Source organism: Ambystoma mexicanum, chromosome 3q (assembly GCF_040938575.1).
Source record: "Ambystoma mexicanum isolate Mex_15411 chromosome 3q, UKY_AmexF1_1, whole genome shotgun sequence".
Classification (NCBI taxonomy): domain Eukaryota; kingdom Metazoa; phylum Chordata; class Amphibia; order Caudata; family Ambystomatidae; genus Ambystoma; species Ambystoma mexicanum.
Genome location: NC_090926.1, coordinates 21,281,841 through 21,309,478, shown reverse-complemented (window position 1 = coordinate 21,309,478; position 27,638 = coordinate 21,281,841). Strand labels below are relative to the sequence as shown.

Sequence of the window (27,638 nt, the reverse complement as noted above, 5' to 3'; positions counted from 1 at the left end):
GCCCGGCGCTTCCAGCGTTGGGACTGGGCATATTTATGAGCCTGGTGCCACTGGCGCCAGGACTGGGTCCAAAAGGTCCCAATTGGGACAGGTTGGCACTCGGAGCCTGGGTTATGGATCTGCTTCCAAGGGAGTTGGGAAAACCCTGACCTTTTGGAAGCAGAGATCATGACACTTTCTTGGTAAACTCCTGGAAAAGTTGGCCATCTCTCAGCTTAACCTGCATTCCAATTCTGTTGACTGTCTAAATGACCACCAGACTGGCTTCAGAGCTGCCAGAAGCACGGAAACTGCTCTCCTGAACATCCGTGAAGATCTGCTCTCCAACCTTGACTCTAACATTCCCTCTGTCCTCATCCTCCTCGATCTCTCTTTTGCCTTCGACACGGTCAACCATACCATCCTGCTCAACCATCTCCGTGAAAACCTGGGTATCACTGATCAGGCTCTGGCCTGGCTGACCTCTTTCCTCTCAGATCGACCCTCCCAGGTCCAACTTGGGTCCTTCCTTTCATCTATCTTCCTCTCTACCTGTGGTGTTCACCAGGGGTCTAACCTCTAGCCCTGGCTTTTCAACCAATACCTGGCAACTCTCGCCCACTGCATTGCCACTTTCTGCTCAAATTTCCATTGCTACGCTGACGACACTCAACTCATTTTCAGGCTGCCCTCTGTCACCTCCTCTCCCTCTCATCTCTGATTGCCTAACTGCCATTCAAGATTGGTGTTCCGCCAAAGATCTTTGTCTGAATGCCAGAAAGACGAAGATCATCCTCATCAGCACACCTTACCCATCCTTTCCCTTCACTCTCTGGCCGGCCTCCCTTGGCCCTCCTCCTACCCCCACCTGCGAGGCTAAGAACCTCGAGGTCATCTTTGACTCCATCCTTTCCTTCTCCGCCCACATCTCTGAGGTCTTTAAAAAGTCAAATTTCCGACTGCACCTCCTCAGAGGTACTCTGGCTTTCCTCTCCTTCCCCCAGAAGCTCATGGTATCCAAAGCTCTGGTTCTCTCTAGCTTGGACTATTGTAACAGCCTCTTTCTAAATCTACCTGCCTATACTCTGCCCTCTGCAACTAATCCAGAACAGGACTGTAAGACTTGTCCTTGGCCTCAAGCCCTGGGATCGTAGTATTTCTCCAGCTCTGAAATCTCTCCACTGGCTCCCAGTGGATGCAAGGATTAAATTCAAAACCCTCTGCATTGTCCACAAGGCTTTTTGGGGCCTGGGTCCAAAATACCTTCAGCTATCCCTCCGCAAATACCTCCCCTCTCGAACTCTTCGCTCCTCTACCTCCAACTCCCTCAGGGTCAGTCGTTTTTCAAAGAAACGAGCTGGGGGTAGATCTGTCTTCGGCTGGGGCCTCCCTCTGGAACAACCTCCCTGCCACTCTAAAACTTGAGAAGAACCATCTCCGGTTCCGGAAGCACCTCAAGACCTTCCTCTTTTCTTCTGTCTTCGCTCCCCCTCTCCCCTGCTGATCTGTTCTCTCTTGGCACTGTGCACCTGGCCACCCTCTGTCCTTCGGGCCCAGGTACCTGCTCACCCTGCCACCCTCCCGCACTGCCTCTGGGCCACCCCTTACACTGGGTTCTGTATCTGTACCCATACAGCCCCCCCCCTTTTCTTCCTGCAATTATCAGACCTACCCTGTCTGCTGCCTTAAACCTAGCACTTGCAAATTACTGGCTGCATTACCACTGTTTGTTGCCTTTATTATTTATTTATTATTTATCTGTTTCTCCTCTGCTTCGCACTTTCCACTTCTCCCTCCTTCCATGCACTTTTCCCCTCCCCCTCTCCCATGCACTTGCGCGTTCTCAATATCACTGGGCCTAGTAAAATCGCTGGGGTTTTTTTCTTCTTTTTTTCCACTTTATTTTTATTGAACTTTTCAGAAGCGAATGAAAAACACTACCGCCAACAAACATTTGGTAGTATAGCGCAAATAACCATATTCAATGAATAACCACTCACAACCGACTGCCATGAATGGTCATCTAAGACAAGGCCCAGCCTTTCCTCCCAGACACTCTTAAACGACTGCCTATCAGATAAATCGGATATAACTAGCACCTTATAAATCTTAGAAAGGGACCCCTTCCTAGACTTGGCTTCAACAAAAATCCTCTCCAGGGAGGTTAGTGGGCGAGACAGATCAGACACCCATCGCGTCTGGGTGAGGATTCCCTGGAGCCTCATGTACTCAAAAACCAAAAGCGGCTTATCCCCCAACACCACCGCCAAACGATCATACTCCAAGAACACCCCCTGGTCAAAGAGTTGAGCCGCGCTCTCCAGACCTCGGTCAGACCAAGCCTGCGTCCTTCGGAACCTTCTGGTACCCAAATCAATCGGGGGACCCACACAGAAGAAAGGGGGGACGGCCAGGAAGAAAGAAGCCTATTATTCCTAGAGGGCCCCCAAAAAGACCATAAGACCGCAAGGACCGGATGCGATTTAATTGACCCTGGGATGGAGCGTGGAGGAGCCCATAAGAGGTCCCTGACTTTTCTCTGATGAACTTGCACATCTTCCACAAACGTCCAATAAGTCCTAAAGTCGTCCCGCAGATGTTCTAGCATAACTTGAAGCTGAGCCGCCTTATAATACAACCTAAAATCCGGTAGACCAAAGCCCCCACAGGACTTGGGAAGAGTTAGGGTAGGAAATTCTACTCTGGATCTTTTGCCCTTCCAAATGAAATGAAGGATGCAAGAGTGAAATACTGCAAAGAAGGAGTCAGGGATCAAACAAGGGAGGGCGATAAAGAGATAAAGAAGCCGCGGAAGAATATTCATTTTGACCACGACCATACGCCCAAACCAAGAAAGGGTCAAAGGGGCCCACCGTAAAAGGTCATTCTGGATTCTTGCCTAGAGGGGAGGGAAGTTAAGCTCGAACACTCTACTGAGGTCCCTGGGAATGTTGGTGCCCAAATACTTAGTAACCTCACGCTCCACTCGCATACCGTAAACTTCCTCCCTCTCCCTAATATTGTGGTCCTCCACCCCAATGGGCATTAAGCATGATTTAGAAACATTAACTTTTCACCCAGAACAGGACCCAAAAATGTGAATCAAGCTCAGCAATCGCGGAAGGGAATCGTGAAGATTGGACAGGTACACCAAAATGTCATCCGCGAATAAGGACAACTTAAATTCACAGCCACCGCAAGGCACCCCCATCACTCCCCCAGCAGACCTGACCGCAATGGCAAAAGGCTCCATGGCCAGCGCATACAACAAAGGAGAAAGGGGGCACCCCTGACGAGTCCCTGGAGAAAGCTCAAACCTCTCAGAGAAACAACCACTGACCAATACCTTGGCAGAGGGAGAATTATACAGGGCGGAAACCCACCTGCAAAAAGTGTCTCCAAAACACATCTTTGAAGTACCCTCCCCATGTGGAGCCATTCAACTCGGTCAAAGGCCTTCTCCGAGTCCAAAGACAAGAGATAGGCCTCCGACCCTCGCTTCGACACCTCGTGCAATAGCCCTAAAATGTTCCCAACATTGTCAGATCCCTGGTGCCCAGGAACAAAACCAACTTGGTCACCATGAACCAAAAGGGGGGGGAAGGGATCTTGACAACCTATTCGCCAGAAGTTTGGACAAAATCTTAACATCAACGTTGAGAAGGGAAATGGGTCTAAACGACTGATACCACGAAGGATCCTTCCTGTCTTTCGGGAGCACTACAATGAGAGCCGACATCATGGTGGGAGGGAGAGAACCCAAACCCAAAGCCGAATTAAACAGTTTAGCTAAGAAAGGGGCTAGAGCGGAGCGAAATGTCTTATAAAAACGGACTGTAAAACCATCCTCCCCTGGCACCGTGCCACTCTTCAAGGAGGAGATAGTGTCAAGCACCTCCTGAGGTGACACTGGGAGGTCCAACATATCAGCATGCTCCGCGGCAAGGCGAGGGATGGGGAGGGACTCCAAAAACTGATACACATCAACCCCATATCCCGCGTATTCCGAAGTATAAAGACCCTCATAATAGCGCCGGAACTCTGTTGCTATCATGTCATCTTGGAGGATCCCCTCCTCTGCCGGGCCTCTAATACAGCTCCCCCTCCTGCTATTTGGAAGCTCCCTCAAACGCCACGCCAGGATCTTATCCGCCTTCTCCCCCATCTCCATATACCGCTGTTTCAGAAAAGCAAGCTTTTCTCTCCGTCTGCCCCACGAGCAAGGCAGCCAATTTAGCCTTAAGAGCCTGAAGCTCCTCCCATTTTCCCGGGCCCATCTGCGATTCAACTTTCCTCTTGGCTGTATGGCAGCGATACGCTTCCTCAGCTTTAACTCCTCCCGAACCCTCTCCCTCTTCCTCCTCGCACCCATCTCTATCAACACTCTGACCGTAGCCTTGAATGCATCCCAGACTCTCCGGACATCCACCTCCCCTGGGTCATTTAGTCGAAAATACTCAGTAATTGAGTCTAGGAGAGACTATCTAAGCTCTTTGTCTGAAGGTAAAATATCGTTACAGATCCACCGAGCCCTAGGCGGCACCAGAGGGGGTACCCCAAGCCAAACTCTGAACAGATCGTGGTCGGACCACGGGCCAACCTCCACACCATCCCGGACCGTAGAATCCACTAAAACAATCTATTCTAGAGAACGTACCATGAGCTGCAGAGAAAAAGGTAAAGAGAGAATCACGGTTCTCCCGGACAGTGTGCATCGACCAAGCCCAGCGCCTCATTAGTTCTCCGGAATGAGTCAGCTAACATCCCGTGTGTCCGCTGGTCCGAACAGGGGGAGAGGGACTTCCTATCCCTATCCGGCTGGAGAACCATGTTGAAATCCCCTCCTACTATCAAAGTACCCTCCACAAACCCACAAATTGTCTCTCCCATCCTTCCCAAAAATGCCCCTGCGCCTCGTTCGGGGCATATACCCCCACCAGAGTGAACAGCCTGCCCCTCACTGAGCCCTTAACCATAACATAGCGCCCTTCCGGGTCAATTCTGTGGGCTTTAGGAACAAATAGGGCATTCAGAGAAAACAAGGAGGGCCGCCCCCCGCTTCTTTGCTAAATAGGGAGACTGAAACAGAAATTGAATAGCCTTAGATCAAAAAGTGGGTTCCCTCCCCTTAACCCAGTGGGTTTCCTGCACAAAGAAAATGCAATTTAAGCCTGGAGAATTCCCTAACCACCAAAGACCTTTTCGTAGGAGAGTTCAGTCCCCGCACGTTCAGGGACCCCACTAGAAACCTCTGTAAAGAATCATCCATCTAAAGGACCAAAGGAATCTTCCCGCCCCTCTAAGGAGCCGGTCTCGATTGTCCCCACCCCCAGCACCAGAAGAGGCAATCAAACAAAAACCTAAATACCCCCCGCAGCTTGGAAGCCCTACCCCCTCTGAACACCCCCCCAACCTCTCGTAAACAACCCTCTCATCCACCACCCCCCTCCCCAAATTACTCCAACCAAACAAGCCCACACTCCCCCCCACACCCTCCCACCTATGAGCGCCTGGAAAGTCTGACATCTCACTGCCGCGCCACCAGGCCACCAAGGATCGCCTCCACCCGGGCGCCTTCCACAAAAAATGAAAGCAACAGTTTGAGCCCCCTCTCCTGAGGAAGAAAAAACATATCCTGAACATCACAAACTACTTCCACCGCCTCCCACTGCTTCAAAATTCCCCCATAAACCTATGCCAAAGGAGGCAGGCGTGGCCAACACAGGAACCACCAACAAACCCCGTCACTCCCATCCAACCAGACAGGTCCGCAGCCCCCTCCCTTCAAGTCAAGGTCCCGGCTGCTTCGGGGACGGCAGCGCCACCTTCCTAAATTTCCTGTGGCCTCGGACACGCCGCCGTCCCACAAATTCCGAGGGCCTGGGGCGGGTGCCATTCAACCCCCTCCCCTTCTCTACACCCTCCCCCGTGGGGGAGTCCCCCAACAGCTCTTGAGTCACCCGCTGAATGTCCGACTCCGAGGACAGTGAATATTTGTAGCCATCCACCTCGAATGCAAGCAAAAACGGGTGGTCCCACCTATACCGCACCCCCTTAGACCGCAGCCACCTCGTCAAGGGCCCACAGAGTCTCTGCCTAGAAAGGGTGAGCGCCGAGAGATCCTGGTAGATTGTAATTTGAGCTCCCTTCCAATCAACAGGGCCTTTCTTACGGGCTATGTCCAAAATCTTAGTTTTCTCCACATAGTAATGAAATTTCACAAGAACTGAACAGGGTCCCCCTGCCCTATGAGCCCTGTCGATTGTGGGTTCGCTGGTATTTCCACCATTAAAGGGACCACTAATAATCTCCTTGACCCCTCTCACAATGTCAGACTGTGTTTCCCCCTTTGTTTCCGGCATGCCAAAAAACCTTAAATTAGAGCGTCGTTACCTATTTTCTAAATCATCCAACTTGAGAGTGATCTTCTCCTCCCGCCTTTCCAACTCGGCCAGCCGCATATCGAACTGCATCTCAAACAGGTCGGTCGAAGTTTGGTTGCCCTCCAGGGCCTAGACACGGTCCTCGACGGCATCAACCTTTTTGTCCAGGGAGTCCAGCCGCTTGCCAATATCTGCCCTGAAGCCTCGAATCTCCTCTAACAGGGTGTCCATGCTGCGGCTCATTGATTGGGCCTCAAGCCCCTCCGACTGGGCCGCCGCCTGCATAATGCCTTCCTCCCCCTTCTTCGCTCTCTCTCGACGGTACTTCTGCAGGGTCTGCACCCCGTCCATTCAAGGAAGGGGAGATATCCACCTGAAGCAGGAGAACAGAAGATCTCCAGCGGCAGCAAGAGCGGGGCCCAAGGGCCAGACCAAGGGGGCTGCCCCCTCTGTTCTCTCAACTACTCCAAGAACACACAGCAGGGCACTCCCCCCGCCTCCCCAAACGAGGGGCCGTAACTTAGGGCGCTCCCACCAGGGATGTTCACACCGATGTCTGGCGAGACTCCAAACAGGCAAAGTCTCCGGGGAAAGACCACCCCACAAACCACGAGAGGCAACAGGGCTGTCGACCCCACCCTCTCCGAGGACCCCGTGCCCCTACTTACAGGGGCCAACCAACACACCCAGCTGCCTCCAAGGACTCGCCAGCCTGCTCCACTATGTGTCGTGTACCCAAATTAGGATTAGGGGGGGGTCCTTATCATCCGCCCACCTGAATGGCACATCTCCTGTACGGCCCCTGGACCTCTCACCAGCGACACACTCCCGGCCAGGCCGCGGGGCAACTCCCAGCCTCTCCTCTACTGTCCTGGGCCCCCCGCCTCACCGGCACCACAACAGCAATCCAGCACCAGAGGGAGAAAGGGGGCGGCCCGCCGCGCCGGGCCACGGCTCCCCCTATCCCCCGCACAAGAATCCTCTGAAGGGGAAGAGCAGCACCAGCCCCAATCGTTCCCGTCCTGGTCCCGCAGTTCGGACTCCCCGCCGGCAGCACACCAACAGCTGGGCACTCACTTGTTCTCCCAGGCGGCCCCTCCTCTATGCGCCACGCCACCCCGGCACCTCCACCACTCACAGGCGGGCCCGCCGCTCCTGGGCTCCCTCGCCGAATCGGCCGTCTCAACAGCCGCAGACCGCACCTGAATGCGGGGGGCAGTGCCAGCCCCAGACACCACTGTCCAGGTCCCGCAGTCCGGACCACAGATGCCTCGCCAACGAAATCCTCTGGGCTAGAAGCCTGCAGGGCAGGCCGCAGGGGTGCAGGACAGGATCATGCCCCTCCCCCACCGCAGGTCAGCCTGTCCCAGCGCTGCCAGCCAGCCGGACCACCATCCACGTATCTCCCGCTGAGGGCACCGCTGCAGCAATACTCCGTCTTCCCGGCACCTCCAAACTCCATGACCGCACTCCACCCTTGCACTGAGGGCTCAGACCGCTACTGGGGGGTCCCAAATCCATCCACACAGGGACTGGGGGCTCAATTTTCACTTATTAGGCGTTCTGGGACAGAGACTGACCAAGATCCGTCAGCACATCTTGGCGCCCCCTGGCGGCTCAAGATCGCTGTTTTGTTTTCCCCTGTTCCCCTCCCTTGTCTTGTCGTGCTCTGAAACACTTGTGTACGACCGTGTTAGGCAGAAACCTCTGCAGTTCCCTTAGGGACCACTGCAAAAGATTTAAGACTACAGGTGTTTGGCAGTAAACCCACTTGGTAGCAGTCTGTACCACACAGATTCACTTGGTAGCTGTGGCTGAGCAGTCAGACTTCTCTCAAGAAGAGTTAGGCAGTATGCAGAGTATACACAATAGGTACAGAGACACAGTAGTACGAACAAACACTGACCAGAGCTTTGATGTAAAAGTATATAATTATTTATTTAAAAACACACTTGTAAATCACACTAGCAAAAAAGAGATAAGTAATTTCAGCACACAGTCACTATCATATATATACAACCCTATTCACTTATTAGACAAGTCTTAGTGAGAAACACCACTTATTTTCAGACAGAGGTGAGCGCTTAACATAAGATGACACTCTAATAAGTTGTAAAGAAAGGGAGGGAAAAAAAAGGCAGAGTTAAAGAAGCACACAAGTTTCAATACTTTCTCAAAGAACCACAGTAAGGCAGGATAGGCAGAGTTCTACTGGAGAGCAAGGAAGTCAATTGCAAGGCCCACTCTTGGAGAGAGAGCAAGCAGAAGGGGTCCAGGTTCACCAGTGGGGTTATGCCCAAAGAGTCTTTGTAGATAGTTCGCACAAAAAGGATGAAATTAAAGTCAGGAAAAGTCAGCTAGGTTGTCCCAGGCCAGCCCAGGTTAGAAAGTCGAGGCTTTACTGTCACCCCGAACGATCTGTCGCAAGGGAAGCCAGGCGGGACACAGTACCTTAAGTGTGAAGGAAGCTGCAGCGGGGGCAGTTGTTCCTGGCAGCGGGTGCAAGTCAGTGTTTCGTCGAGAGGAAGAAGAGGTCTCGCCGTGGAGGAAAGATGAAGGTCGTTGGACTGCCAGGGAAGAAACCAGCCGCAGAGTTCTCCGGTTAAAAGGCACTACCCTTCTCTTCGCGGTAGTGGTAAACCGTGGTATTCCGGTTGCCGGGGTGCTTGGCACGGGCAAGGCGGCCACGAGATGCTCCAGGAAGGTGAAAAGAAGGCGAAACTGGTTATCCCCACCAGTCAAAGGAAGAAGACTCTCCGGACTGGAGATCTCTGTCATCGGGAAAAGTGGTGAGACGGTTCAGCAGGGCTCCACCGATGGTGTCATCATTGCAGGTCGTCCCAGCTTCTCCCTCCTCGGATTCTTAGGTCCTGTGGCGACTTCTGAAGTTCCAGTCCCCAAAGCCCTGCTTTTATGCAGCAAACCCCCATTCACTCAGCCTAGCTGTCAATCAAACATGCTACGTGGTGAGCCGGCTGGCTCACCACTTGGGCCAATTACACAAGAGTGCGACTTGAGTTACCAAGCTAACTCAGTCCAGGGTGCATAAACCCCCTCCCACACCCCCCTGTGGTACCCAGACAGAGTGGCACCACTTGTGGAGGCTTCTGTGGAGAAGCCCGCCAAAAAGTGGAACAAAGGGCTCGACTCAGGTTGGAGTCACAGAAGAGAACACAAACGCCATTTTAGAATCGAGTTCTGGCAAAAAATACCAACCGGTGAAATAATATTAAATAAATAAACCGGCAGTATGTTCGAGGCTATAAGAATTAAATAATTAAAGTTGGTAGCCTCGAACAATGGGAAAATCCCATAGAGATATATTTGCGGTCGAATATAAAAAGTAGTATCCACTGCCACCAGCCAAAACTCGATCAGGGGGGACGGAGACGTGCCCCCTCAAACAACAGACCGCGGGGCAATCTAATTGCCCCGACCAGTACGTCCACAATATGATGGTTTGTACTGGTTTCTGTTCATAATTTGGGACTAGTAAAGCCAATGGTGACTTAATTTGGGACTAGTAAAGCCAATGGTGACTTTACATGCCCTGGGAGACAGTAGTCAGTCCCAGGGTATGGAGTCTATGTTGGGGGGGTCGCTACGACACCCCTGGGTTACGGCACGGAGGGGGCTGTGTAACCCACATAAAAAAACACACGAGACCCTATGGAGTAAAAGACCCCATGGCCCATAAAACACATGGAAAGTGAAAGGAACACCTCAAATCATGTCTAAGAGTGGGAGCAAAAGAGTCTCACTCTTAGCAGGAGAAAAAAAATAAACCCCAAAAATCCAGCAAAGCTGCTGGGGGACTAGGTTTGGGAAATTAGCCTTTACAGAGAATTCTCCCTAACAGAGCGCGATAGAAATAAAATATCAATCAAACCTCCCCTCCACTCCACTTCTGTCCCCTAGGACGAAAAGGCAGAGGTTGACGCACAGCTGCGCTCAAAGATTTTGCCGCAGCTTTTGAGGTCTGCAACCTCTCAAGGCTCTCGTCAGCCTTGCTGCCAAACAAATGCACGCCATCAAAGGTCATGTTCAAAAGACGGGTTTGCACATCCGGAGCAAAACCAGACTTCCGCAGCCACGCAAATCTGCGTATAACGGTGCTCGCAGCCATGGACCGGCTAACACTGTCGGCTGTGTCCAAACCCGACTGAAGGGATTCACACATGGCATCCTTGCCATACTGCATGAGAGCAAGGAACCCATCCCTTTCTTCCCCTTCGGGAATATGCTCAGCACAATTCTACAGAGTGTGAGTTGGCTGACTTCAATGCCATACTCCCCGTATAAAAACACCTTGCGTGCCCAACCGTCGAAGCGTTTGTCGTCCCTATCAGGAGGGATCGTAGGGTACGCCGCCTACCTCGAGGTGACTGTAGCCGCCTGACCCACCAAACTCTCGGGAGTGGGGTGAGAAGAAAGGTAGCTGGGGTCGCTACCGGAAGGGCAGTATTTTTTAGTTTAGTTAACGATTTGTTAACTGCCGGAAGAGATTCCGTAGACTGCCAAGCAGCCGCCACCCTTTTCTGTAACATCAAATGAAAAGGTAACACCGGGTCGGCGGACGGATCTTGATCCAAAATATCCGTTAAGTCATCCTGAACAAAAGCTTCAGGAGGACTGGACCAGCCAAGAAACTCTGTGACCCTAGCCATCAGTCTCCCGACTCAGCATGAGCCCCAAGCTCAGGCCCACCAAATTCCACCTCAGGAGAAGTGTCCAAGCCACTGGCATCATGAAGTGATTGCCTCAATTCTTCTAATTGACTGTCTTCCAGAAAAGACAGGAGCCACATCAGGCTGAAGAGGGTCAAAATCGAAATCTGTCCTCTCCTCCTCCTCATAGAGGTCATTCAGAGGGACGTAAAAGTCCTGCCTCGGGAGAGATGAGGGTCTGGAGTCCTCAACAGGCCTCACAGACTTGGAAGTAGCCTTCCTTGAATGATCCACAGTAGCAGGGACCTCCATCGGTAAATTCCGGCCAAAAAGGCTTCGCCGTTGAGCGCGCCGACGGCTTCGGCGTTGATAACGGCACCGACAGTGCTGAGGGCTGGTGCGAAGGCAAAGCTTTGACCTCCGCATCCGACGGACACGGTGCCAACAGAGTCGACGCTGACCTCGAGCCCTTACCAGGTTTCTGAGGTCTCGCTGGGGATGAGGACCGAGACCTGGAAGCACATCTCTTGCGACCATCCTGACACTTGTCCGAACGAGAACTCAAAGGTTCCCGATGCGAGTCACGCCAAGGACCCGAGCCCGAAGGCGTGCGAGCCTCGGATCGAGACCGTTCCTTGCTGGCTTCTTCTGAAGGCGCAGACGGGACTGTGCCCTGGGATTGGAAAATCGCCAGCATCTGCTCCCTGAAGGCATGCCACTCCTCCGGAGTCGAGGACTTAGTCGGGCATGCCACTTTCCTCGCGGCACCATCCTCAGAGGACGACGGGGAAGGCGACCGGTGACGGCACTTCCTGCAATGCCTAGACGAGGACGAAGAATGGCGGGAACCACTCCGGGACCGAGATCCCCGGGACTCCTGACGCGGAGAGTCGCCCCTCGAATCATCGGTGGAGATCCCCTTAGAAGTTTTACTCGACCTACAGGGTTTAGGACCCCTACCTACCCGAAGCTTCCACTTACGCTCCCGCAAGCCCTTAGCCTTAGTCGTCGGTGTCATGACTCTCGCCCAGGTACCACAAACAAATGCGATATAGGTCGGTAATCGACATCTTAGACTATCCCGGCAAATCTTAAAGCCAGACCGCAGAGTCGGAGGGGTCGAAGAAGACGACATATTCACGAGGAACACACGAGGCGTGTTGAGTCTCCGAAGCAAACAAGTTTGCAGAAAAAAATGGAACTGAGGCTAGGGGCGCCGTGCTTCCTATTTATAACATCCGGTGACGTCGCCCTCGACTGAGGCCTTCGAGGGACATCGACCCAACGCCATCGACGCAGGACACCCTCTGCCGAAAAAGTTTCCTAAGTACACAGCTGTGGACATTACATGTCAAAGATGTGGAATACGTTGGAGGACACAATCTATTTGAATTGAATTTACATACATTTTGTAACTTTCTAGACCCAGCCCACACAATCTTACCATAGGGTGCTGGAGTGGTTATTATCCCCTTTGTCTAGTTTCTCATGTAACATTTTTATGTTACCCTTTCTACAATTAATGGCTGGTGTGCAAGACTTTTACTTGCCTGCAAAGAAGATCTTCAGCTCCCCTAGACTTTGTTCAACTAACATTTGCTGATCTGGCTCCCAGAGAGACCCATCTACCTCTGACTTTGTGTTATACCTTTCCTCCAGGAAAGAGTTAATTTACTTGACATTGGAAGGTTTTAAAAAGTACTTACCTGTTTATGAATTATTTGTTAACCTTTGTTTTATTCCCATATCTAACCTTTGCACGAAACTCAGTATTGCTCTAAATGTGCCAATGATTAATCAATGTCCACAGTGTCCTAGCTATTTAAGTCACCTGAGGGTGTAGGAAGTGTCTGTGTGCCACCCTCAATGGGTATCATCTGATTTAGAGAAACTAAGAGTGTGTTTTGAAGTGTATTATAATTGTTACATGTTTTGCTCCCTTCTGAAGAAGGCTTATACAACTGACTGTTAAATACATTAAATGACAGTTTCATCAAGAAACCTTGAGTGTACGTGTTTATTTGAATAATTCTGTTACAACTCGACTGCTCACATTGACCCCTCTTGAGATAAGCCTGGCTGCTCAGCCACATTACCAACCTGTGTAGTAGAGACTTCTACCAAAGGTTGGGTTCCTATTGCCAGCAGGTCAAGGTTGCTGTAGCATCAAAGGATACTGCACACAATCTTGTCTAACAATCCACAAAGGTAAGGACAAACCTACTGTATTTATTTACCAAAACATGCTTTAAGTCCCAGATGCTAAAAGGTAAATGAAACAATATACATCAATATAAAATCAGAGGTTTGTGTTCAACATGGAACAAACACCACAGAATTCACAGTTTCAACAGCAACACTGTTGCAATAACCTAACGCGTGGAGGAGTGTGGAGATGTTCTACTATATATCATAGGCACTATAATATTATATGGCAACACCAACACTCCATACTCATATCATGTTGAAGTCCTATCCTAACTTTGCACGATTTTAAACAATTTTGCACGTTAGCTCGAGCATAAAACAAGTATAAATTTCAATGCAATTTTGCAGCAGGGCATGGTTTGCCCTAGTGCTAGTACCCTTCAGTATTATCACTAGCCATTACCTATAGGATAGGACTAGGACTCAATGAGATTAGTATATAGTGTTGGTGTTGCCGTGAAATATTATATTGCCTATGATATATAGTAGAACATCTCCTCTCCCCACCCCACCTCGCTTTAGGTTATTTTAACAGTGTTGCTGTTGAAAATTTGTGAATTCTTATGTGTGGTGTATGTCCCATTTTGAAAACGAAACTCCGATTGTATATTTCTATATACGGTTTCATTTACCTTGTAGCATTTGTGACTTAAAGAAGCTAAATAGATAAGTAACTGGGTTTTAGCTACTTAGGGCATAGATTGCAAATGTACTTGCAGTTCTCCCAAGGAAAGTAAGGGGGGGGGGCTTGGTGGGTTAAATAGTACTAGTGGCAAGACTGAATTTTTCGTGTGCTTACAAAGTCAGGTTTCTATTGCAGTGAATGTGACGATTCGCAAGGTGTTACTTCTCCCCAGGGAGGTGCCCTTTTGCATGAGGCTAGGGAGGTGCGGCCGCTACCCAATAGTCCCCCCTAGGGTTGATATAATGCAGGGAGGACCTCATGGTGAGGGACTCCACCTCTGGGTATAAGGACAATCACCTGGAGTACAGCCCAATGAATGTTACAACTCCCTGACATTCCTTAGCCCTCCCTAATGCCCAGAGCCACTACATTGAAAGCAAGCCTATGTATTGTTGCAACATAGGGCCTAAAACCAAGAGTAATAGCACAAGGAAGAACACAGGAGACAAAGATCATTGGCTGTGATAACACTGGTACGAGGAGGTCCCAAGCAAGCACGGTTAAGTCAATAACAACGAAGGACTTGTGTAATCCGCTTGGGAGGAATTGGGTACAAAGTATAAAAATGAATGAAGGACTGTTTGAAGAGAGAAGCCCAGCTGCGGAGCTGAACGCAGGCGTTACGAGAAGCACAGTGGTGGCAGGTGCAGCAGTATCCAGTCCTGTTGGGGAAAGCAGCCGGCATCTTCAAACGCCGACCGACAGCTGTGGAGAAGCAGAGAGCGGCAAAAGGTCGCCAAACTAGTTCTCCACCCGCCGAGTGAAGGCGAACGGAATCCCGAAGCCAGGAGGACACTGCAAAGTCACTAGTTCAGACAAGGGAGGCAGATGCGGCTGGAGAAGTGTGCCCCGGTCCCAGGAAGTCCCAGCAACATACCAAAGCCCTGTAAGGGGTAAAGGGAGGTACATGAGAACCACGGAAGACCCAGGGGTTGACAGAGGCTAAGGTGGCTTTTCCCCGGCCCAGTATTAGCGAGGATGTAAATGGGCACAACGAGAGAAGGGTGTGGGACCGCAAGAGTGAGAAGGCTAGCATCAGTGGAAAACTTCCTCAGTGCAGTGCTAACAAAGAAACCACTGGCCAACAAAGGCGGCGCTGGGACCCTAACGGTAAAAAGAAAAGCATCAGAGGAAATCTTCCTTGGTGCAATGGTAGTGAGGAAACCACTGGCCGCCAGAGAAGGGTCTGGAACCCCAACAATAAGAAAGAACTGTAACTAGAAATACCAGGAGAAAGGAGTCTAAGAGTATCGGACAAAGAGCTGGAATAAAGACTCCAGGGGAAGTGAGTCCTTCCTTCTGGCCAGATTGTGAACTGAACCAAGCAACACCACGAGAAGGGAGTCATTCTACTGGTGCAGGCCCAGAACCTATGTTGAAGATGCCAGGGGATGGGAGTCATTCCCCCTGCCCTTGTGGTGAACTGTACAAAGTAACACCAGGAGAAAGGATGTATTCTCTTGGCAGTGGGCTGAGAGTTGTATTAGAGACACCAGGGGAATTGAGTCATTCCACCTGGTATTTTCTGTTTAGAAAGAACAATAGTTGGCCACTGTTTAAGAAGCAGGATAAGGGATCCATTCTCTTGAAGAAAGAACATGCTGTTAGTTTATCCTTCAGTTCTATTGTGTGTTGGAGTAGGATTCGACACAGGATCGTGGAACTTTGATTTGATGGACATTCGGACAATGCCTTTACTATTAGATCGAGGCAGGGCAACCCCTCTTGGAGATGGGGACAGTGAGGTTTTCCATTTGAGAAATAAAAGTTTATAACCAAATCCATGCCACCTTTGTGTCAGCTTCCTTCTTCGACACCCTTACAGAAAGGAGCAGTTACCTATCCCAGTCATCCACAGGGATACCAGACAGGATGAGCAGGATCAGTTGCCCAGGCATAGGTAGCTGCAGAACATAGAATAGGATCAGGAGGGCATCAAAACAGATAAGCAACCCAGCCCCTCGATCAAGACAATGACCACAGATAAGATTGGGCCATTGGTGACAACTGCTCTCCCCATCGATGTTGGCATTGAAAGTCCAGGGGTTGCAGGTGCAGCATGGATTTTGGATGACAACGAGGACACCGGGGTCTGCTGATACAGCAAATCTGGTATCTATTAGGGAACAAACAAAATGGATCCCACCGAGACAGACTGTGCTGCAGTCAAAGAAAGACCTCTGTGACAACTCCCATACTGTAAGTGGAATCCCAGAACACATTGGGAGCACCAAGAGGTTCAAGCAACCCTGCACAGTGTCTACAGGCAAGAAGATGGGGGACCACAGGATTCTGGTTCCACCAGAGCTCCCTTTCTTGGCAGAAGGCAGTAACAGCAGATCACTGAGGTCCCAGCCCAAAAAAAGGATGCACTGCACAATTTACAGGACCATGCTGCATGGGTTTCCAACAACAGGCTAAGTCCCCACATTGGATGATGTGCTGTAGCGTCTGGACCGCGTCTCGGAGATCCAGAACAACTACCTCGTTGATGCAAGATTCAGAACTGGTTAGGCGCATCAGTTAGCTTGGGAGCCATCAACACAGGTCTCCCCATTAACTGAAGTGCCGCGATTGGGAAATCATTGCCCAAGCAGCAGTATGTTGGCGTCCGTCTTTGGCGCCTCTTCACCTTTGTATCTTTGGCTCCAGTGGACTACAGAAAAATGGAGCCTGATGCACTACAGATATCTTAATGCCTAGTTTAGGGTTATTCACTGCCCACCTGTAAGGGTACCTGCTACATTCAAACCTTTGGGCAGCTGTCCACTTATGGACAGCAAGCTCAGGTGCAGCCACACACAAGATTTGGAATCCATATTGGGACAATCTGCAAACCCATACCCTGCCCAAACCAGATCCCTGTGCACAAAAAGGCTACTTCCCATTCTATGCCAGAGCCTGGGGAGAGGAGGCCTATATATGGAAAGATCCTAACCCTTTCGAGTAGAAAGGCTGTCAAAAGGACAATGAAGCACAAAGACGGGGCTTAAAACAACATGGCCAGCCATTTTGAGCCCTGTAGTGAACAATATGCTGCCATGTGGTAAAGATACATGGTGCACACAAAAAGGTAAACAAAGAAACCACTGCCACCAGTCTGCCTGGGCTTCAACTTATGTGCGGATGGGCCTCTAATCACCTTACCCCAAAGCAGGCCCACCACTTAAAAAACCGAGTGCACGTTTGAACGTAACGTTTATTGCACAATCGGCTAGGAGGGGCTGGATGATTCTCTAACTAACCTGAGTCTTCCTGACCCCCACAAATTGACACATTAAATACATTTTTGCAACAGTTAAAACACTCCCATATATTTTATTACAAAACACCCCCTTCGCATGATTGGTCAAAACCTGTACAAAAGAAATCCAATCTTTCTCCAATTCCCCCGTTCCCATTGGTCACAGTTCTCTTAACTACCATCTTCTGCTCATGTGTACAGCACACCCCCTTTTAAGATTTGTCTGTGGTAGGTCATGACATCATCACAGAGTTACACATTCAAAAACATAATTCATTACAAGTCCCAGCTAGCCTGAGACCTCCTAACCCCGGACGTAATTGCACATGGTTTTCAAGAGTACTTCAACAATATGGGGAGGCAAAGAATAAAACGGTTCCCTTTGAACAGGCTATAAATGTCTCATCACCCACCCCAGCTTGCGGACGTCCTTGGAACACTAATCTAAACTACCAATACAACATCTATGGCCTCCGGTGACATCCTGAGAAAACAATCGAAACATAAGTATCGATCAACTCTGGCCTCAGTTGTCCCTTCACCTCAGGTTTATGGATGGTCAAAAGCAAATGGCTGAATTCCCCTGTACAATAAATAACACACTCTCGGGCGCTTGAAAGATTGCATCTTCTTTCCGCGATACTGCCAAGCCATAAAAACCCTGGGACGGCCTGTTGGCTGACCATCTGCTCAATGTCGTGGTTACTCATTACCTTTCCTTTGGCCTCCAAACACTGCAAAACCAGTTTTTCCCCAGTCACTCAGAATTCATGTCGCAAACCCAAACTGCAGAGTTCAACCAATTTATGAAAAGAGCACACCGAATATAGATTAATTCCCCATGTATGTATATCAGTGCATGCATGTTTAATAAATACTGTGTCTTCTACACAGTGGGTTCTTCGTGACAAATCCCCTTCCTTGCATGCGCATTATGAAGCACCTCGTTGCCCAGCTTCCAGGCACTTCGTGGCACACCATACCCAGATTGCATTTATATGTCATTGGTGATTTTGACATCCATCTTGATGCAAGTGTGAATTTCTTAAATGTATCAACTTAAAACACAAAGTAACACACATCCCATTCTCATTAACTATGCTGGATACATATAAATTAGCAACATCGCAACAACTTTGCCGCTCCCCAGTCACAAATATGGCGCACGCAACATGAACCCCTCTTTCTCATTTGGATCTCTCCTGACCACCCCAACACCTATTATGGGAAAAACGCTTGAACTCCAAAACAAATGCAAATACGTTTCACTGCACTATCTTCCTTAAGAGAAGTGGCAGTGCTCAAATATGCTTAAACGGTGAATAGGTTCTCCCGGCAGTGGTAGCCTTGCAGATTGACAGTACCACCAAAACCTAAATTAATTAAGCCAGGGATTGAGTTCAGAACCTCAAAACACTCGGCAGATATCCTGGGGGTCACATTGAAATGGATGGGAATGTGCAAAAAGAAACAGTTTATAAAACACCACCACTATTAAAAACGCATGCCTGCTTATTGGTCTTTGGGCCTCACCATCAACATAGCATATTTTTGCCCTGGGATGTTAAAAGTTAGGAATCTCCAGAAGCACATCCATCTACGTTTTATCTGATCCAGATCATCTGTGGCATGCCAAAGTCAAGCTGGGAAACTCAGACAAGACACAAGAAGCAGGCAAGTGGGCACTGGCAATGGGAAACTGAGGAAAATCTTGCATTTTACCTGGTAAACTCAGCCTTCATATGCAACATCTGTGTCTCCAGCTCCTGACGGGGAAAAAAGACATTATTGTAAGACACAAAACAGCACAACACTGGACATACCCATACACATTTTGGGATTTTAGATATAGAGCTTCTTGCCTTAGTCTTGGGGCGTTATGCTGTAAACATGTTTTCCTACTTAAGTTGATCACGGAGATCACAATAATGATCATGTCCCCAAAACGTTTGAAACTTGCTTTATTAATAAGCTTGAAACTCAGCAAGGAAAGACGGAGTGGTAGATGACTGGCTGACACGCTGCTCTGTCTAATGCTATGGCGCAAGGAACCATACACCTTCAAAATATCAGATCCCCATTATGGCCATCACGCCCACGCCGCTAACTTATGGTATCAAGACTTCCCGGCCAGTTGTGAGTGCTAATCACCATTTAAAATGCAGTGTATGCTTCCCCCCCCCCCCCAAGTGCTGCACCAGATCCTCTTCAGTTAGAATTTCAGGTTAGGGGGTTGAACAACAAAGCCACTCGTTTTGGGGGCCAGACTACGTAGTAATATGCATGCCCACCCAGTGCGCTCCTTACACAACTTCCTACACCTGTCTGGCACAATTGGATTCCCATGGATGGATCATGTGTGCTCTGCCTTGGAAAACACAATGGTCTTCCTGAACTATGGTATTTCCTAGAACGTATTCATGCACGCTGTCTACCAGCACTGGGGAAGGAGACCGGTGAGAATAGTGCAATGGTGCCATCGGATGTCAAGTTCCAACCCAACAAGTAGCTCAGAGTCAAGGTGCAATTATTGTTTGAAAGTAGATAAGAGGGTATATTGGTCCTTGTCTTCACACAACAGTACCAGAAAAGTATGGCTACAATGGGGATCATTACGAGTTTGGAGGTAGCCATGGCTGCCTCCAAACCCGGGTCCGGGTCCTCGGAATGGGGACTTACTGGGTCATTCCGACCTTGGAGGACCCGGTAAATTCCCATTCTGAAAACCATTCCCCATTCCCATCAATGGGAATGGGGAAGGAGCTAATAACGGGCTAGCAAATAGCGGGCCCGTTATTAGCTCCATGGTCCCTTAGCGGCTCCCGCTAAGGCTGGCTGGTAAAACCAGCCAGCCTTAGCGGGAACCGCTAAGGGACCTCGGAATGCAGCGGTGGGGGGTTAACGGCACCGGCATCCTTACCGGTGCCGTTAACCCCTACCGCCGTACTCGTAATGAGGCCCAATGTCTACTTTACCAATATAAGTCAAGAGACGGGGAGCCGCAACACATATAATATTACAGATATGAACTGTACAGACTATGTTGATCAGATGCGATGAGGAATCTTTGAGACATTGGGCCTCATTCCAAGTCCGGCGGTAACCGAGCAGGAAAAACCAGCAGCTTGCTGCCAGACCTGGAATGAATTACCGCCTCTGGGATTGCCGGAATTACCGGGGCATTACAGCCCTGGTGGTCCGGTAATTCCGGTGGTGGAATAACGTTACTCCCCATTCCCATGGAGTCCTAGGACTCCACGGGGAAGGGGACCATGGAAACACCGGCACCATAATTAACGGTACCAGTGTTTCCATTTCCGTCTGCAGGCGGGTGGCGTTACTCTCGCCAGGCCAGTGGGTTTACCGCCACCGTTGTTTTCGGACATGCAGGGTCATAATGAGGCCCATTGACATTGTTTCAAAGTTTGAATGTCATTTTTATTTTATAGGTGCATTGTTTTTCATCTTGTGAAGCTTTGTGGAAGTAAACGTGTGTACATGAAGATGCACACCTCCCTGAAGAAGCAGGAACTCTGATACAGTGGATCCCTTCACTTTTTTGTGGGCCGTTTTCACAATCTTGTGTTGGGTGGATGGAAGAAGTGGTAGCTATAAAGTACTGGTTTGAATCTGTGCACGATTAACCCTTCCTACCACCAATCTCACAAAAATAAATAAGGAATTCTACAAAGTCAAAGAGAAACATAGACAGACTCAGTGAACAGAATGACAAGGATTGCACTAGACTACCTCAGTTAGAACTTAACAGTGTATGGTGTTTTTCTGTAATAGAGGGTCCAAAATGCCAACCGAAGGACAGCAACTCAACGTGCAACAATTCTCTCATGTACCAAATTAACCCAAGTGTCTTTCTAGAAATAGTAACAATTTTAGTCAAATAAAATTAATTTGCTTTATCTAGCTTCAAACTACATAAACTTAATTTTGATATTATACCCCCCAGGAATCATACCAAACAGTGTACAAATGTAGATGTTGGGTAGAAATCAGCCAGGTAACTACCTGTCCACAGTGCCTTCACAGTCTTATTCGAGAAAGGCTCCCAACCCCCTTGTAATACAAGAAGCTGTTTATGGGGGAGGTGGTTCCTTCCTAACCCATACACACCCCGTGTGTGGATAGTTCAAACTTAAAACCCATCTACCCACCCCCCTGTCTTCCCACACCATCAGCTTTGCAAAGTGTGGGTCCTCTGATAACCTTCCCTTGCACAGCCCCCTTCCATTGCACTCCATAGGAAGGACATCCTCCCAAAATCGGACAAGTGCAGCATACCTGTTTTGCAATGCACACTTCTTTTCATAGCTGGGGAACATTAGGTCGACGGATGATGCGCATGGCTACGTGGGACAAGTTTAAGGCTCTCCTAAAACATCTACAGCCTTAATCTGGGAATCGGGATCAGATAAAGGGTTTCTCTTTTGCGATTGAACTGTACACCCTAGGCTCTTGTGCCACTGTTCGTTATTTAGCACTTAAGCAGCGCTTTTCAACATGCACTGGCAGAGATCAGTACCTATTACTGGGCTGAAGAAGCACCAAATTCGAGATGGAAGTGTAATTGCATCGAGCTCCTCCCTCCGTCCCCAAATACCTCCCTACCTTCTAGTTCCTTTTCTTTCAATGTTAGGATGCCTCTCTACTTTCCTGGAGCTGCACCACCTCCTTTAGACCAAGGGATGCGGAGTCGTCCTTAGCGGGGGACTTTGAGGAATTCTCACTCCACCTTCTATTGACCTCGAAACAAAGCTTGTTTCAGCAATATTCTGATCGAGCGTCCTCAACACTAGATGATTGGGGGCAAGATTGGTTTTGGCCTATGAGTGCGACGTAAGCTTGAAGTGCAACAGTTCCAACAACCCCCACTGGGTACAGCACACGGGCAAGTTACAGTGAGGATTGAGAATGCACTCAGCCTGCCAACTAACATACGAAGGAAGTTCAAAGGAGTGCATGGGGTTGCATTTAAAGGGGAGTTTTCACTGAACAAAAAAAAAAAAAGTCATGCGTCCCATAACCCTTAATGAGAGTGTGTGTGAAAAAGAAAATACGATCTCTACATCCCAACACATACACGCATACCAACTAATTAGACCAGACATTGTAAATCAGCAACCCTCCGAACAGTCATCAAACATGAGTACACTATACTTCTCAAAATATATATATTATAGCCTTGACCAATAAACATTCCTCAGACTATGGGCACAAGAGGCTCCATTCTGGATACAGAATCCGCAAGTGCCATCAACATGGACAATGAAAGAAACGGATCTGCGCACAGTACCAAGGCACTTCTGAACGGCACGCATATCCATAACAGCAAAGCTTTATTGCATATTCCCTCTTTCCACCCTAATCAAACCAAGGATGCCTCCGTTTCAGACCCACCACAGCACCCAACAACCACATAAATGCCAGAGGAGCAAAGTATAAAACTCTTTATCGTAACAAAACTCTACTTTTCATTACAAAAGCAACAGTAAATGTGAATTTACCGATAAAAATGTTTGGGGTGTGTTCATCATAAAGCCTTTATGGAGTGATCTATTCTCCAGATTCGTATGTGGAGTGGACTGTTCACATTAAATTATTCCCTGTCCACCCCACTGCTGCCAGGTCGGGGAAATCTTCTCAAAAGACTACCACAAATTGACCATCAATTATCAAGAGCAATGCGTTCTGCCTCCTAACCAAGCTCACCTTTGACAGCTGGCCGATCTTCTTTAGAACCCCATGCAGGTCCCGCTGCTGCTCCTCTCGTAGTGCTTCCAGTTCCCCCTGTAGGGAAAGAATAGGGGAGAATCAGGCAAGTGTGCGGCCCATACTTCAAAGCTCAGCAAAGAAAACTAAGGGTATTGTTTAGATACTCTTTCCAGGGGTGTGTCTCACACACACACACTTAGGGCAAGGACGCAGAAGCTTAGGAGCAAACAGCTGAGAACACAGAGAGAACATGCTTAGTAAATAAATGAGTAGGAAGGTCATTAAACGGAAAGCTGTCTGCATAATTAAACAGTTCTTAAAAACACATATCTGTTAGGTCAAGAAAAACTAATTGATGGCTTAAAAACCCAGACCTTGGCCACTTTCAAGCATCAAGTCATGTACATTTTCAATAAGTTCAACCATACACCTCAAGCCCATATTATCTAAGCACATTCAAGAGCAGAGAAACAACCATCCTTTGAATTAACGGCAGGATTTTGGCTGTAGGTTTGTTCACAAATTTGTACAAAAAGACAGCATTTTAAATTGTTATAAACAATGTAACCACTAGCGGTAACTATAAGACCATGTTTTCATAGGCACAGAGAGAACTGCAGTTATTTATTAAACTAAAAGCTATATAACCTCCAAGAACCTACGAGCAACCAGGGTAAAATGTCTTTGTTCAGGCAAGTACCTTAAGAAGTCTAGGAGTTTAAGGATTAGTTTCCAAACATTTTCACATGGGAAACAAAAGGACCAAAAACCACAGGGTTTATGCAGGGCTAAAACAGTGTTTGACTAGACAAAAAACAATTGGTGATATAAAGTTATTATCTTGGGAAAAGAACATACTGAATATCCTCATATTAAGATCTATTATTAAGAAGCAAGCAGATTAGAAACTATCCCGGTCTAAGAGTGCTATTGTGAAATGGCTGATTTAAAATATAAAAGCAGGGGCGTGGCCAAGCGCAGGATGCAGTGAGATGTGCTCTCTGCTTAGGACTGTTCCCCTGTTGCTACCCAACCAACAGCAATCGCTGCAAAAACATGTCCCAAACTCCTGCAGAGATGTGATGGCACCAGGGGGTGGGGGGGTGGCGGCAAGAGGCAAGATTGCGGGCTCTCGGCACCTGAAGAGTGGATCGGAGCGCCCAGAGCCAACAGAGAACTAGGCTGCTCCTCATCCCCTCTTCCCCCACTCAGCATTGTTCACTCCTGCGGCTGCCTGACCATTCTCATGGGGCGGACCATGACTGTCTCCTGGAGGTGCAGGCTGCGCCAGGGGTCACCAAAGGACGGGCAGTGGACGTCAGATCGGGCATCCCTGCCGGCCGGAGTGAAGTGAAGAGAAGGCGGCGATGCAGAGGAAGCGGCGGTTGGTGTCTGCGGTGCCCTGGACTATTAGCATTGGGAGCAGGCGTGGGGGAGTGCCTGCCCGGGCGGAGGCCGCATGCAAGATGGCGGCTAGGAGGCAGGCCTGAGGGATCTGTGGGAGCGGGGTTTTGGGCTGGCAGTCTACAAAGTAAAGCAGTGTCCTGCCTGACCCTGTAACACTACACAGTAGAATGGATCTCCTTGCTTTGGGTTGTCTTGCCCCCTGCTGGTCCCCAGTAGATCTGCATCGGTTTTGGCCTTCTGCGACCTACAGCAGCCTGTGGGGGCTGGCGCACGTGGACACACTCACTAAGTGAACCACACGCCGGTATGGCTACCTACCCACTGACGGGTGGCTGGAGGTGAGAGGCGCAAGCTCATTGAAATGGGGAGCTGAAGGGGACTAGCACACGTTAAAAGGAAGATCGCGAGCTCCTCCTGGTACCGGGTAAGGTATGTGGTGACAGTGACCCCCTGGGTCTGCCCCAGAGTCGTTTTGAAGAATGCCGCTCATGAGAGGGCAGATCCTGCGTCAGAGCAGCTGGGGTGCGGTGTGGTGCTGCAAGAAGGAGTGCTGAAAACTTGAGTACGCCCAACACACTATAGGGACCATTATGGCAGCAAAGTTAAAACCAGCAAAGCTGATAGATGTGTTGATGGGGGCACAGGAGAAAACTAGGAAAGGAGAAATTGCAACGATAGCACAGATACATCTTAAGCCGGGAGACTGGGAGGACTGGGGCTCGCCACTGACCAGGAAAGACCTTTGTCAACTTCTGAGCGATATTACGAAGGAAATTCAGCACAGTACGTCGGAACTGCTCTTGAAGATATCTACACTGAGGCTGAAAACAGGTTCGGTGAGGTGGAAGACAGTCACCACACAGTAACAGAAAGCAGAGGGTCTGTCGGAGCGAGTGGGCAGATTGAAAGCGCAATACAGGGCTATACAGCTCATGCATTAGGACCTGGAAAATAGGTTGAGATGCAATAACGTCCGGATCCGGGGAATCCCCAATCAAGTGTGCGACGCAGAGCTGGGAGACTTTGTGAAAGATCTGATCAGGTACATGCTACAACTGCCTGATTATATGGAGAAAGAACAGGACAGAACCCATCAAACTTACTGAGCGTACTTACTCGGGTCCCCCTGCTCCTTAGAGTTCATGTATAAGGGCAGAGCTTGGTCCATCACAGATGCAGAAGAAGCAGACCCTCTCATACACCCAGAGGTGAAAGAGCAAAGCAACCCGATAAGACACAGAGTGAGTACACTGGCATGGGAAACGAAGCACCCAGAATAGGATGGCACAATTCCCAAAAATTGGGAGCCCACAAAGAGTGCAGCAGGCCTAGCCCCAAAACGCAAAACCTAATATAGATTGGGGTAACATCTGAATGGTGAGAGGAGCGCGGATTGAGTACACGCTGGTACACAGCAGCATGACGATGAAACAACGAGGTGGGATTGTGACTATTGAGCCGCACCCGGTTGATGTGGGCCCACCTTCTGAGAGCTAAAGGTGACTTTTTACAGATTATTAGATGGGGAGAGAAATTAGTGACTTTGGATGCACTGGGGAAGAGACACACTGTGGAACATTGGCTTAGTGTGGGTGGGGTTGGGGCGAGTGGGAGGAGGGTGGACCCTGAGGGCAAGTGAGAAGAGCCCAGGGGACGCGATTTATGACTCAGTGGCTAAGGGGAAAATGAGGACAGTTGGTGAGGAACAATGTTAACTATGATGAAGGTTCAAGGGTAGACCGTTGGGGGCGGGCAGTTGGGGATGGAATGGTTGGAAACAAGGCCCTTAGTTCCAAAAAAAGATGTAGGGAAGGTTTGGTATCACGATTCACAGTTTGATGGGGGGCAAGGGGGTTTGAGAGGGGAGAGGAATGTTGCAAGTTGCTTCAGTTAAACAAAAAGTCAAGCGTTATAGCGGGGCCATTAATGGGACACATGGGAGGAGTGGAGGTTCAGCTAGAGGTGATGGGCGGATTCTCACTGGGAGAAAGGGGACGGGGAGCACATTCACAATATAAATGTCTGAGATGAACATACTCTCCTGGAATGTCCAGGGATTAAATGCAGCGTGAAAGAGAGCATCAGTAATTGGCCGCCTATAGGAAATGAAGCCGGGGGTGGTCCTGGTACGAGGCATGCATCACCACTAGAACTCACACTAGCCTGCGGGATGCAGAAAGAAAGGGTCTCACATCTTTATAAACTATTAGATAGGGCTAATGTCATCGACAGGTTCCGATACATGGTTAACTGGGAGAAGGAGATTGGGTGTGACTATCAAGGATACGTTATGGAGTACGTAACACGGCAGAGTGCGCACAAATCCTCACAATGCATCACTAACAGGGAGTGTGCATCTAAAGTATGCTTCCGATGGTCCCTGGCCCCAGCACAATTGCACAAGATCAAGCGCACATAACCCAGATTATGTTGGAGGAACTGCGGAATGGACGGGTCCCTCCTCCACATGTGGTGGACATGCCGCAGCTCTAGGAGGTGAAGCTCTGACAAACGGGGCTTAATTAAAATGTCAACACACTGACCTACAGATTGGTGCTTTGAAACACAATTCTGTTGTATAGGCGCCAAACAAATACTCAATAAAATAAAAAATAAAATTCCCCGAGGTCCTTTTTTCCTGGCATAGGATATTAAAAAAGAGGAATCATTTTACTTTTAAAAAAACCTTTTATCGAGTATGGTGGAAAATGCAATGCAAACTAGCATGTACAGTATTGTATTGCATGCTAAAATATGCCACAGAGTTTTGGAAATAATCCGCATTTGCTTCCTAATGCTCATCATTCAGATAATCACATCTGGCCTCTGAACATCTTCTTTGGAAGGGCAGCTGCAACTCACAGAGCCTGTGGCCGCATTTTCAGAAACGTTTCTCAACTTCGTTACGCTGTTACTATTAGTCCATAGTCCTCTTTCTTCCATACGCTTGAATGTCCCAGGGGACCGGAATGTGATTCAAGCAGCCATCAATTTGAACTTTCAGTATGTCCCATGCGTGGACATGCCCTATCCAGAATCTTCGAGGCACCTCCTCCACAAGCCCTGGCAACTGTAAGTCCCTTTATCAAGTCGGACTAGGTAACATTTTATCAGGGAAAGGCAGGAGGGTTTATGGATGAAAGGAGACTATGGACTAAGAGTACCAGGGTCACTATGGAGAGTAGCTTTTCCCTACCCTTTAGTCCTGTCGTCCCCTTTCCTCCATACTCTTGGATGATACCAAAGCATCCCCTAGGAATTAAGGGCGGTTGGTTCTTACAAAGCAAAAAGATTCCTCAAGACAGGTTGTCCAAAAGCTGCATTATTGAGCTGCAGTC

The 27,638-nt window shown here is 49.1% G+C and overlaps 1 protein-coding gene across 3 annotated transcripts in view; it reads right to left on the bottom strand.

Annotated features, from left to right (window-relative positions):
- Positions 1-27,638, bottom strand: part of SUN2 (Sad1 and UNC84 domain containing 2) — a 396,247-nt gene that overhangs the window by 97,695 nt on the left and 270,914 nt on the right. For all 3 annotated transcript variants that reach the window (XM_069652961.1, XM_069652963.1, XM_069652960.1), the window contains 2 exons: positions 22,891-22,968; positions 18,889-18,932 (listed from right to left, as the gene is read on the bottom strand). In XM_069652961.1, the coding sequence (XP_069509062.1) occupies positions 18,889-18,932; positions 22,891-22,968 (122 nt within the window). The remainder of the gene's footprint in view (positions 1-18,888; positions 18,933-22,890; positions 22,969-27,638) is intronic.